Raw genomic sequence first — 14,558 nt, 5'->3', positions numbered from 1 at the left:
ACTGCAATATACAGTATTAAGTGCTTATTTAATTAACTAGATGGAGGCCCGAAGGTATGGTAATGTCACAATGGGGGCAGGCTTTGCAGCATTGAGAATCTCTCCCCCATGTGCTCACCCACCTATCCACTCTCTCTTTCCCCATGTGCTGACTTCTCCTGTCTGTGCTTTCTTCTTTGACCTGTCTACCCCATGTGCTATCCCCCTTGTCAGCTGTATTTCTCCTTCCTGTGCTGTGTTCTCCCCTCATGTGCTGTCCCATTTGAGCTGTCTCCCCCCTGTGCTCTGTCTCTCACCCCTGTTCGGCGCTTTCTCTCTCCCCATCTGCTGTCTTCTCCTCCCATGTCATCTCTTTTTTGACCTGTGTACCCATGTGATCTCTCCCTTGTCTGCTCTCTCTCTCTCCACAATTGTGCTGTCTTCTTCCCTCATGTGTTCTCGGTGGCGGTCAGTGAATCATTCGGCTGATTCCGGCGGCGGCATGTTCACGACACTGTTCCGCTGGTGGTACCAAGCAAGAGACTGCATACGGCGCATACAGTATGTGTGTGGTGCGTACGGCGTATACAGTGTGTGTGTGGTGCGTAAGGCATATACAGTGTGTGACATATATACAGTGTGTGTGTGTGTGTGGTGGTGGTGCATACAGCGTATACAGTGAGTGCGTGTGTGTGGTGCGATGGTGTTCCGCTGGTGGTACCGCTCAAGAGGCTGGTACCACCAGCAGTTTCCATATTGAGACACCCATCACTTGGGTGTCCCAATATGGAGGTCGGTGAACTTCCACCGCTTGGAATTCTGGGATCTGGACACATCTGGACTGAACAGGATGTGAACACTTTACAAGGTAAGTATATATATATATATATATATATATATATATAATAGATTAGGCGAAATACACGCATCTCCGTGTGTGCATCGTCACAAATCGGACTCCAGTCCCTGCTGGAATAACATTTGTGACAGAGTGAAAGCCACTTATGAATTTGATGGGCAGCGGTCACAAAGCCCCCATCCTTTCCAAGCTCCACCCACTTTGTCAGTGCTGGGTAAAAATGGCATAAGAATGTCAAAAGTCGCAGAATTTTATAACAGCCTAAAGTTGTGACAAAATTGGGCAACTGTTCAAAGTTTTTTCACCAGATTTCTGATGTAAAAACTTTGATGAATTGGGTCCAAAATTTGTGATCTGTAAAGTAATAAAATTATATTCACCTTCCCCTCTAGGGTTTCGATCTATCTGAACAAGTATTTTAATGGTTACTTCACTGTTCAAGTGTTGCATAACTTGGACACCAAGTCCATTTCTACTGTTATCACTTGTTTGGACTCTGTTTAGGGCCGCATACCATTTTCGGCCATATCTGTTCTTAGTTACTCTCTTCAAATTGAAATTACTTGAGATTTCCGGATCATGAAAACTAATGACATGGAATTTAGACTGTTTTATTCTAAGATAAAGGCCATGAAAGTTAAATGTTTACCCTTGGAAAGGAGAATGTTTGGTTAATATTTACCTTAATTTTCCCATTTTTTAAATCACTGTAAATTTTTAACCAGGATTTCAAATTTTTAACCAGTTTTTTAAAACTGTTTAAAAAAACGTTCACATTGTATTAATGACAGCCAAAACCTACGATATCTGTGGAATTGGCCTATATGAATCTAATATATATGAGGGCCTACCGAGTCTCTCCCAACCGATTATGTGGGTGTAGAAGGAACAAGCATGTCTGATTTTGGACTGCTAGTATATTTGTTCTCCACGAGATAAGCAGCCACCAGAGTAGTCTCTCATAGAGAACACAGGAGCGCTTGACCAAGAGAAGAGCGCTTGACCAAGAGAAGAGCTCTGGTGTATGTGGGAATTGGGAGTGAGAGCTTTTGGTTAAATGATCGTTCGGCTGACAGCTATCTATTGTGTATGGTTGGGGATTTAGAGTAATTTTGCGAACGAGCTGTGATGATGTCCATAGATTTTTAGGGTGGAAATTCATTACATAATAAAGCACTGCATAACTCACATGACCAACCATACAATGTGTACTATATAAATACTTTTCATTTTTGAAGGTGTGAAATCGCAAATTCTAAGCATAAAAAAAGTTCAAACTGAAAATTATTATAAAGAGTTCTACAAATTAGTTATGTTATGTTATTTACCAGCAGATTTCCATGTCCCAGTGCGACTTCCTAAAGAGCCCATTGCTCCAGTCATAAGTATAAAGATATAGCACGCACAAGGCCTCATGACTCATTACGAAATGCAACTTTTGTCACAAATAGTTACAAGATTTTCAAATTTTACTTTTAAAATTGTACATCTTATAAATGGTCGTATCCGAAATATAAAAAACTCTGGGAGCTTCAAATGCACAGCATGATAATTCTGTTAAAGGCTTTAGGATTTGCCAAATCATAAAACCCATATAGCTTCATGCTGTCAGATATGAAAATTGCATGCTGCTCTTTCTATGACCTCTGACTGTAACACTTCACTGCGTCTCTCACACTGATCAGTTCTGTTACTTATAATTTTTTTTTTACTCACCTTGTTTAACAGCAATTGAGGAACAGCACTCCAAGAAGCAACCATGCCAGCCGGTCGGTCACGCAATAAAAGAAGACAACCCATCCGGAGGGATTGCCATGCCAGAAGGAGACTTGCTACTAGAGGTGGGTGATAAAATGCTATCATTTCCTTAACGGCAGTCTATTAATAATTCAAAGACTTCCCTTTGTGTATAGTAGATCTCTCTACTATTACACTTGGCTTGGCAAATCGCTCGTGCCACTGAAAGGGTAAGTCTGTTGCTGTTTAGGAAGATAAGACATGCAATGTTTTCCAACACCATGCTTGTTGTTGTTGTCCCTCACAGAAGAGAAGGCAATTAGAAAACATCTGAAAACGACTTATTCCTTTGAAAGTCTGCATGAAAAAAGTGGAAAACTTCTGTTTCTTTTCTTTGTGTTATACAAAACAAAGAATGCCAGTGCCCTAAATAAAAAGTATGATGTTTTTGTGAAAGGATAAAATTATTAAAATACATACTCCTTCAAAACTCATTTTTCATAAGCAAGAGATACAGAAAATTTAGCACCTGTCACAAAACTTTTTTATATGCCAAAGTACATGATATCAAAGATGGGGCTGTGCCAAGACAAAGTCAAGCAGTATAAATGGTGAAGAGTTCAGTGGATCTCTTAACAAACCTAAATTCTACCCCTCAAAAAAGGGTTAACAAATATAGGAATAAAACATTATGCTTTTTGGATGGCGTTACTTTTAAGTAACTACTAAGACCAGACGCAAAAGTTGTCAGAACTCGAATATATAGGAAGGCCTTCCTGCAGTATGAATACCTTGCTACGCAGTCTTTCTATGCTGTATTATAGTGTGTGCAGCATGAACCGTAAGGACACTTAGGTGATTCTTATCATTGAGACCAAATGTAGAACTTTTGGCCCATCTGGGACAAATAAGTTCTAAAGCATGCGAAAAATGAAGGAACGAAAAAAGAAGGTAGGAAGGTTTTGTATTTTATATATACCACATCCTGAGAGCTAAGGTGTGCCAAGGGAGGTGTACAATGCCTCTCACCACTTGAGACTCCACAAAATAATCTCAGCTTCGCGAAAGGAAAGTATGGAATTGATTACTATCGTACCAGATAACTGAAGAGTGTCTCATAAAAAGATTTATGAGCTGCCAGATTTGGTGGAGTGGTTGAATATTTCTATGGAATTTTGGCTTCTCTGTTTTTTTTGTTGATGACCTATGATTTAGAGGAAGGCTGCGTAGATGGTTTCCTGCCCAAAATACTTTTCAAAGTTTTATCATGAAAGCCACTTGAGATTTAAGGCTTAATATTTCTCAGGAGGCATTTCTGAAATAATGCAATGCCCAATGTAAGCCGCTTCTGGTCACCAAATAAATTAACATGAACGATCCCAATCCAGTCATAAATCCAGCACTGGATGAGGATTAGAGATTATAGTCCAACTATACTCATTGTCTATACATATTTATACTTATCTCTGGTGAATATTTAACAGAGATAATAGGAAGTTAACGATTTACATAACAGGGAATTATACCCATTAATAATGAATTGTACATACTGTATACATATCCAATATATGCATAACTATATGTGACATTTAACAAATATTAATTTTTGCTCTTCTAATGTGAAATTTTAGATTGAAGCTATTATCTGATCCATGCTGCCCGAATCACAGGCAACATTAAATCTTGCAGTTGTGTATGTTTTACTCAAATGCACTTCTGAAAAAGGCTGAGGACTGAGGCTCCAATTCATCAAAGCTTTTACTCCACAAAACTGGGGTAAAACTATTTGAAAAGTCGCAATATTTTTGACCAATGTAGAGTTTCACAAAAATGTTACAACTTTTGCCATTTCCGTTGTTACTTACCAGAGTAACATTTCTGGTAAAGCACATGGAGGAGCATGCCATTCCGAAAATGAGCCTAATTCATTAAGTGGTATGCACCTCTTAACGAATCAAGCTCTTGGTACTATAAAATGGGAATGGTTGGTGATATCAACTTCCTGTTGTGGCATATTAGTATATGGGAGGGGGAAAACTTTTCAAGATGGGTGGTGACCATGGTGGCCATTTTGAAGTTGGTCATTTTGGATCCAACTTTATTTTTTTCAATGGGAAGAGGGTCATGTGACACATCGAACTTATTGAGAATTTCACAAGAAAAACAATGGTGTGCTTGGTTTTAATGTAACTTTATTCTTTCATGAGTTATTTACAAGTTTATGACCACTTATAAAATGTGTTTAAAGTGCTGCCCATTGTGTTGGATTGTCAATGCAACCCTCTTCTCCCACTCTCGACACACTAATAGCAACACCGCAGAAGAAATGCTAGCACAAGCTTCCATTATCCATTGCTTCAGATGCTGCACATCTCGTATCTTCACAGCATAGACAATTCCCTTCAGATGACCCCAAAGATAAAAGTCTAAGGGGGTCAGATCGGAAGACCTTGGTGGGCATTTAACTGGCCCACGACGACCAATCCACTTTCCAGGAAACTGTGAATGTAGGAATGCTCAGCCGTGACAACCAAAATGCGGTGGTGCAACCATCTTGGGTGTTTTTGTTTTTCTTAAGCCATTCAGAGGTGGACTTGCTGTTGTGTTTTGGATAATTATCCTGCTGCATAACCCAAGTGTGCTTCAGCTTGAGGTCAGGAACAGATGGCTGGACATTCTCTTTCATGATTTTTTGGTAGACAGCAGAATTCATGGTTTCATTTACCACAGTAAGGTCCTGAAGCAGCAAAACAGCCCCAGAAATGCTGTGTTACTTCTACACGAGATGTAATGGGACTTACACATTCCAAATCTTTCAACTTTTGCTCATCCGTCCACAGAGTATTCTCTCAAAAGTTTTGGGGATCATCAAGATGTTTTCGAACAAAACTGAGATGAGCCTTTATGTTCTTATTGCTCAGCAGTGGTTTTCATCTTGGAACTTGCAGTCCATTTTTGCTCAGTCTATTTCTTATGCTTGAGTCATGAACAGTAATCTTAACTGATGGAAGTGAGGCCTGCAGTTCTTTGGATGTTGTTGTGGGATCTTTTGTGACCTCATGAGTCACCACTACACCTTTGGGCAATTCTGGGAAGGTGTATAATAACGAGTGGCGCCCAGTATTACCGGGTTGATAATACTGCTGCGAATACAACAATCACCACCTAAGATTGTACAAGTAAACAATTAACCAAGAAGGATATAAACCTATACCAGTATTAGCGCTGATTAAACCCTGATAGAAAAAGACCAGATATGCAATAGTCCGTGAATAAAAAAATTAAATACTAAATAACCACTAAGGTAATATTTCAAATCGCCCCTTCAGAGTTTGCATAAGTCCACCAATGCTTGCTACACAGAAAAAACGACAGGACCGTCTGTGTACTGGTGAAGTTCTTACCCTGATTGAAGGTCTTTGCACTTGAGAAGAATCTTGCTGAAGAGTAAAGTCCAAATATGCGACTAGCGGTCGATAGCTGCCCCGGCCGGTGGCAGCATATCGCTCTTCTAAGCCCCACGTGTAGCGGTGTCTGGACCGGCAGGCATCCTGCCTAATGCGTATGGTGAAGACGGTGCTAGAGTAGGACCTGCGTGCCGTTGTGAGCAGCGTGACCGTGCATGTGACTAGAGGCAAAGTACGGATGGTGGTAGGGACCAAGACAACCGACCTTGTTGTTTTGTTTGGGTCCCTACTGCCATCCGGTCCTGTAGTTTTTTCTGTGTAGCACGCATTGGTGGACTTATGCAAACTCTGAAGGGGCGATTTGAAGAATTATCCTTCTTGGTTAATTCTGGGAAGGTTCCCAACTGTTAGATGTTTTTACCATTTGTAGATAATGGCTCTCACTGTGGTTTTCTGGAGTCCCAAAGCTTGAGAAATGGCTTTATAACCTTTTCCAGACTGATAGATCTCAAGTACCTTGTTTCGCACTTGTTCCAGAATTTCTTTGGATTGCAGCATTATGTCTAATTCTTGAACATCTTTTGGTCTACTTTACTTTGTCAGGCAGGTCCTATTTAAGTGATCTCTAGATTGTAAACAGGCATGGCAGTAATAAACAGGCCTGCATATGGCTAAGGAATTTAAACTCAGCTTCCCAATGATGTGCTAAACCACAGTTCATTCATGTTTTATGGGGTAGGGCAATCACCTTTACATACAGGGCCCTGAAGGTTTGGATTTTTTTCTCTTAAAAATAAAGACCTTCATTTAAAAAAATTGCATTTTGTGCTTGCTTGTGTTATCTTTCTCTAATATTTAAATTGTTTTTGGTGATCTGAAACATTTAAGTGTGACAAACATGCAAAAGAATAGGAAATCAGGAAGGGGCAAACACTTTTTCACACAACTGTATATACTGTAGCTTGATTGCCATTTATGGTTCAGAAAAATGGCAGCCAGTGGCCCCCATTTTGCTGAATCCACACGGTAGTAAAGTACAAAAGATCCACATTTTGGCTAATGGCGATTTTTGTAAAATTCAAGTAGAATTAAATTCCATTCAAAATGTATTCATCCATCTCTCATCTGTCCCTGCATACACAAATAAGGAGACATCTATGGGTCTAGGGAAGTGGAGCAGGAGAAGGCACCGGAGAACAGCCTCTTGCTCTAGCCTGCTGAAGCACATAGTTCCGGGTTAGCTTTACAAAGTACGCCTCACTGTTTCAAAGTAAACCATACCTGACTGCAATACCGCAGTGAGACTCTGATTCATGTTGCCCGTGGTTTTGGCAGATGACAGGTTCTCTTTAATGGTGAAATGAGCATTAAATGTAAAGGGAAGAAGTAACCGCACATGAACAACATCCTCCCATTCATTTTTATACCCTAATGTAAAATGTGACACATAGTCTTGAGCTTGGAAGTTTCCATTTCAGCTAGTTGTATGACGTGAAACTCATACCTGGATGTGCTTTAACTTCATCGAAATGATTTGAGATATTATGAAACAGTTTCAGAATGAATAATAATTCAAAACACTTCTAGCTTTTTAAATGAATGACTACCACTATCAATCTGCAATGCTTGACCATGGAGTGACAGAATATCTGTGATTTTCTAAATAACTGCTCAATGTTTCCAGCAATAGAGCAACTAGATCTTAAAAGTAAAAACAACACATTTTCAGCACAGCATAGCAGATTCTACTGATTGCACAATATGCAGAATATGTTTTCATATATCACTCCATTTCATATTACATAGTCAAGCCAGTTATTTAAGGAAAGAAAGTGTGTAACTCGTTCTTTTATTCCTGTGTGACCAAATATACATTTAACACCCACATACACATTACAATAAAGTCATCCATTACAGAAGAGCAGTCTATCTAATGTGTATGGAGACCTCCGGACTCTCCTCATACATGGGATGTCAGGAAGAGAACTTCTGATCTCCCTGGAGATAAGCCACCACAGAGGTATCTGCCGGTGACTTACTTCCTTCTCCTATACACACATTGATGCTCAGCTAGACCAACCACAGTAAGAATAAGGAGTATTTAGGTCCACTTTACAGATGTATCTGTGTGGTTAATTAAGCACTACTGGATACAGTACAGAACAAAAGTTTGGACACATCTTCTCATTTAAAGATTTTTCTGTATTTTCATGACTATGAAAATTTTACATTCACACTGAAGGCATCAGAACTATGACTATGACCACTCGTTTTTCTTTACGTAGCTGCTTTTTTCTTGCCTTAATACAAATTCTAACAGTCTATTCAGTAGGACTATCAGCTGTGTATCCACCAGACTTCTGCACAACACAACTGATGGTCCCAACCCCATTTATAAGGCAAGAAATCCCACTTATTAAACCTGCCAGGGCACACCTGTGGACTGAAAACCATTCCCTGTGACTACCTCTGGAAGCTCATCAAGAGAATGCCAAGAGTGTGCAAAGCAGTCATCAAAGCAAAAGGTGGCTACTTTGAAGAACCTAGAATATATTACATAATTTCAGTTGTTTAACACTTTTTTGTTAAATATATAATTCCACATGTGTTAATTCATAGTTTTGATGCCTTCAGTTTGAATGTACAATTTTCATAGTCATAAAAATACTGAAAAATCTTTAAATGAGAAGGTGTGTCCAAACTTTTGGTCTGTACTGTATATCGATATATAGGTATGGGCAGCATGGTGGCTGAATGATTTCCACTAATGCCTTGGAGAACTGGAGTATTGAGTTGAAATCCCACCAAGGAAAACATCTTCAAGGAGTTTTTATGTTCTTCTTCCCATACTCCAAAGAAATACTGATAGGAAATCAAGAGATAGCCCCAATTAGGACAGCGATGACAATTTCTGTAAAGCCCTGCAGAATATGATGGTATATGATAAGCTATAATCAGCTATCCGGTGCCACAGCTGCATGTGTCGCGGCTGTGTGACTGTCACATGCATGCCGAGCCTGTGTGTTGTGACTGTCACACAGCCATGACACATGCAGCTGCGGCGCCGGACACCTGATTATCGGGAGCGCTCCAGGTAGCCAGGTTCCAATGCAGCTATTCAGTAAGCTCTATTAGCTTGCTGAATAAGGAGGGAGCTGACGATGTTCGCTCATGTCTAATCCTATCATTAGGATTAGTGATGAGCGAGTGTACTCGTTGCTCGGGTTTTCTCTAGCACGCTCGGGTGATCTCCGAGTATTTGTTAGTGTTCAGCGATTAAGTTTTCATCACCTCAGCTGAATGATTTACAGCTAGTAGCCAACCTGAGTACATGTGGGGGTTTCCTGGTTGCTAGGGAATCCCCACATGTAATCAAACTGTCTAGTGTTAGGACTGGCGGAACGCACCAAGAGAGATGATATAGATGCGTTCGCAGTCCGGGGTCCACCGTGCAGGTGAAACCTGCTGCTAGGAAATGACAGACTATATGGCGGTATCCAAAAGTATACACGCGTGGGTTAAACCTCACCCAGCGTGAAGAAAGCGATCCTGTTGCGTCACAGGACCGCGGTACCGCACATAGAGCGCGAGCAAGTGGTCAGCGAACTTAACCCCAACAGGGATTGTAGTCCGATTAGACCCTTGCTGGCACTACACCGCTACTGGGTGTGTAAGGAAATAAATAATTATAGCACCGAAGTGCGAACTGTGCCGTGCTGGCAGGTACCACAAAGCACCCAGACGTGGGTCAGGAAGCGCACACTGGCGTGTGGCACCGCACTGGCGGTCACAGCAATAGACGCTGATACGTGTGTGACACGTTGAGTGATTAGTCGGGTGCTAGATAGCAGCCATACACCATACGCGAACAGTCATACAATAGGGTAGGGGTATTTAAAGAACGACTTGCACTCACAACAAACACACGTATTAAATTGTACACTAGCGCATGGCCGTGCGGTCATGCGCAGTTTATATAGTTGCAGGACAGGAAGTGGCCACAGAAACTTTGCCCTTCCAAGACCTGCCAAGAGGACCAATAGAATGCGCTGCAGAGTCTGAGCACATGACCCTCGATCTCCAACGGGAGATCTTGCCCTGGGCATGCTCAGTGTGCGCAGACAAGGACTTAGTCCCAGAGAAGTCCACTCGCTGCTGACCAGCACTGACTTTAATGGCAGGAGCTGAAGAAGCAGGAGTAACTCTCTGAACAGAGTGAGACCGAGCAAGACGCTGGGACCGACGTCCCTGCTGAGCAGGCTCCACTGCGGCTGGATAGGAATGGGGGACCGCAGCGGAGACGGCTCGAGATTCCCCCTGTGCAGAAGCGGGAACTCGAGACCTAACATTACCCCCCCTCCTAGGGCCTCGCTACGCTCGAAGGCAGCAATGAGCTGTGGGGCCCGAATGTTTTCAGCAGGCTCCCATGACCTGTTCTCTGGGCCATAACCCTTCCAATCCACCAGATAGAACTTTTTGCCGCGTACCACCTTACACCCCAAAATAGCGTTCACCTCGTAATCGTTCGTAGACGAACCCGATGTCCCGGCAGATGACTCGGAAAACCGGGACATGTATACGGGTTTCAAGAGGGACACATGAAAGGTGTCGGTGATACCCAAGCGAGGAGGAAGAGCCAGGCGGTAGACCACAGGATTAACCTGTTCGAGAACCTTGAAGGGACCCAAGTAGCGAGGAGCAAACTTAGTGGACTCAACTCGCAGCCTGATGTTACGGGCGGAGAGCCACACCAAGTCGCCAGGAGCAAAGGTCGGAGCGGGGCGCCGATGAACATCGGCGGAGGACCTCATTCTCTCCTTGGAAGCCCGAATAGCATCCTGAGTGCGATCCCAAATGTCCCGTGCCTCCACAGCCCAGTCTGCCACCCTGGAATCGGCGGAAGACACGGGCATGGGCACAGGTACCCGCGGATGCTGACCATAGTTAAGGAGGAATGGAGTCTGTCCAGTGGAGTCAGCTACAGCATTGTTAAGAGCAAACTCCGCCCACGGTAGCAAAGATGCCCAGTCATCTTGCTTAGCAGAGACAAAATGTCGCAGATATGTGACCAAGGTCTGGTTGGCTCTCTCCACCAACCCATTCGTCTCGGGATGATATGCCGAAGAGAGATTCAACTCGATACTGAGAAGGCGACAAAGCTCTCTCCAGAACCGAGACGCAAACTGGGGACCCCGGTCACTGACAATTTTGTCTGGCATACCGTGAAGACGGAAGATGTGTTTAACAAACAATGCTGCCAAGGCCCGTGCAGAAGGTAGCCGAGGAAGCGGCACCAAATGCACCATTTTAGAAAAATGGTCGGTGATAACCCAAATGACAGTACAGCCACGTGACTTGGGCAAACCCACCACAAAGTCCATCCCGACCATCTCCCAGGGCCTGTCTGCCACCGGCAGAGGGTATAACAACCCAGCTGGCCGTTGACGGAGAGACTTATTTTTGGCACAAGAGACACATGCCCGAACGTAGTCTCCTACGTCACGAACCATATGTGGCCACCAATACATTCTCGCCAACAACTCAGATGTCCTCTTTGCCCCAAAGTGTCCACCCACTCTGGATGAATGAGCCCACGAGAGAACCTCCGGACGCAAATTGATGGGAACAAAAGTCTTGCCCGGAGGCACAGACTCAAGCGAAACCGGAGCTACGGTTCTCAGACTCTCCGAAGGGACAATGAGCCGAGGCTCGTCCTCCTCCTCCACAGTTGACACCAGGGAGCGAGAGAGAGCGTCAGCACGAATGTTCTTCTCCCCGGCGAGATAATGTAGAGTGAAGTGGAACCGGGAGAAAAACAAGGACCATCTGGCCTGACGAGAATTCAGCCGCTGGGCTGTCTGTAAATAGACCAAATTCTTGTGGTCCGTGAAGACTTGGAATGGGAACTGAGCACCCTCCAAGAGATGTCTCCATTCCGAAAAGGCCAACTTCATTGCCAGCAGCTCCCTATCCCCGATGGAGTAATTTCTCTCCGCTGGTGAGAAGGTCTTTGAGAAGAAGAAGCATGGGTGCTTCCGACCTTGAGCATCCTTTTGATAGAGGACTGCTCCTGCACCAACGGATGAGGCATCCACCTCCATTAGGAATGGCTTATCCACATCGGGACGATGTAAGATGGGAGCGCTAGCAAAGTGGGACTTAATAGAAGTGAAGGCCTTGGAGACCTCTTCGGACCACAATTTAGGATTCGCTCCCTTCTTGGTGAGGGATACCAAGGGAGCTACCAGGGTTGAGAAGTGGGGGATGAACTGACGATAGTAATTTATGAACCCCATAAAGCGCTGCACCGCTTTCAGAGAATGGGGTTCCTGCCAGTCCATCACTGCCTGTAGTTTGGCAGGATCCATAGCCAATCCCTGGGCCGAGATGATGTAGCCCAGGAAAGGTAAAGACTCCTGCTCAAACATACACTTCTCCAACTTGGCATAGAGGGAGTTTGCCCGTAGGAGGTTGAAGACTTTGCAAACATCTCTCCGGTGGGAGTCAATATCTGGAGAGTAGATGAGAATATCATCCAGATAGACTACGACCGAGGTGGAAAGCATATCCCGGAAGATATCATTCACAAAGTCTTGGAAAACGGCTGGGGCATTACAGAGCCCGAAGGGCATAACCAGATATTCATAGTGCCCATCCCTGGTGTTAAAGGCCGTCTTCCATTCGTCCCCCTCACGGATGCGAATCAGGTTGTAAGCACCCCGCAGATCTAATTTAGTAAATACCCTTGCTCCCCAAAGTCTATCGAATAACTCAGATATCAAGGGCAAAGGATACTTATTCTTAACGGTGATGGCGTTAAGACCCCTGTAGTCTATGCATGGGCGCAATTCCCCATTCTTCTTCTGCACGAAGAAGAACCCTGCCCCAGCAGGTGACACTGACTTCCTAATGAATCCTCTTGCCAGATTTTCCTGGATGTACTGTGACATTGCCTCCGTCTCCGGGAGAGATAGCGGATAAACTCGACCCCGGGGAGGCTCAGCACCAGGCAAGAGATCAATAGGACAGTCATAGGGGCGATGAGGCGGAAGGACCTCCGCCGCCTTTTTGGAGAACACGTCTGCATAAGACCAATACTGCTTGGGGAGAGAGGATAGATCTGCGGGTACCTCAGTAGTAGCAACCTGAACGCACTCCCTCTGACATCTACCCCCACAAGATTCACCCCAACCCAGAATTCTGCCTGAGGACCACTCGATATGAGGAGAGTGGTACCGTAGCCAAGGTATTCCCAACAGGACCTCATCAATTCCTTCCGGAATAACGAGCAGAGAAATTATCTCCTGATGAGATGGCGACATGGACAGAGTAAAAGGGATGGTCTGGTGTGTTATCTGTGAGGGCAATGTCGACCCATTCACCACTCGCACCGTTACTGGTTGAGCAAGCATTACCAGGGGTATTGCGTGACATTGGGCGAAGGCAGAAGACATAAAATTGCCCTCCGCCCCAGAATCCACGCAGAGCTCTACTGAGTGGGAGAATGAGCCAATAGTAATTGTCCCCTTAAAGGACAACTTAGAGGCAAACGTCGCCATGTCTAGTGTACCTCCACCTACTACCACTAGACGCTGACGTTTCCTCGACCGCTGAGGACATCTGGTGGCTAGATGTCCTGACTGCTGGCAAACATGACAGACCCTGAGTGCACAAGCGGTCCGGGATTTAGATCCTGCTTGTGACACTTCCCTGGCCTCATGTGGCTCAGAAACCAGGACCGGAGATTCCAGAGGTTTGGCGAAAGTAGGAGCCAGCCGAAACCTCTGCCTACACTGGGCTCGCTCTAACCTCCGCTCGTTAAAACGGAGGTCAATTCGAGTGGAGACAGTTATTAACTCCTCCAGTGTGGCAGGAATCTCCCTAGTGGCCAAAGCGTCCTTTACGTGGTCAGCCAAGCCCCTCCAAAATATGGGGATAAGAGCTTTATCCGACCAATCCAGCTCAGATGCTAAGGTGCGGAATTGGACGGCAAAATGACTGACCAAGGAATCACCCTGAGTTAATGCCAGAAATTGGAGCGCAGTATCATGGGTGACTTGAGGTCCTAAAAAGACCTGTTTCAGAGCGCTCAGAAACAGCGGAGCACTCTGCACCACATGATCGCCACGCTCCCACAGCGGCGTAGCCCATTCCAACGCCCTGTCCGACAATAGAGACAGAATAAATCCCACCTTAGCCCGCTCTGTGGGAAAACGTGCAGCCAGGAGGTCGAGGTGAATAGAGCACTGACTCACAAATCCCCTACAAAACTTGCTATCACCAGAAAATTTTTCTGGCAGCGGGAGGCGAGATAGTGTCGGAACAGGGGTGGCAATGGACATAGTAGCTGCAGCCACGCTGGCAGCCTGTACAGCTACTGCAGTAACATCCACAGCTGAAGTCGCGCTCTCGAGAGCCGCCAACCTACCCTCCAGCTGCTGGATATACCGCAGAGATTGCTGTTTATCTGTCATCACTAGCCAGACCCTGGCGCTAGTGTAATGTTAGGACTGGCGGAACGCACCAAGAGAGATGATATAGATGCGTTCGCAGTCCGGGGTCCACCCTGCAGGTGA

The 14,558-nt window shown here is 44.6% G+C and overlaps 1 protein-coding gene across 1 annotated transcript in view; it reads left to right on the top strand.

The window, feature by feature from the left end:
• Positions 1-14,558, top strand: part of AHRR (aryl hydrocarbon receptor repressor) — a 576,129-nt gene that overhangs the window by 339,071 nt on the left and 222,500 nt on the right. Inside the window, exon 4 of the mRNA XM_069730527.1 lies at positions 2,567-2,679. Coding sequence (XP_069586628.1) covers positions 2,567-2,679 — 113 coding nt within the window. The remainder of the gene's footprint in view (positions 1-2,566; positions 2,680-14,558) is intronic.

Source organism: Ranitomeya imitator, chromosome 6, assembly GCF_032444005.1.
Source record: "Ranitomeya imitator isolate aRanImi1 chromosome 6, aRanImi1.pri, whole genome shotgun sequence".
Taxonomy (NCBI): Eukaryota; Metazoa; Chordata; class Amphibia; order Anura; family Dendrobatidae; genus Ranitomeya; species Ranitomeya imitator.
This window is presented reverse-complemented; position numbering and strand designations above follow the sequence as displayed.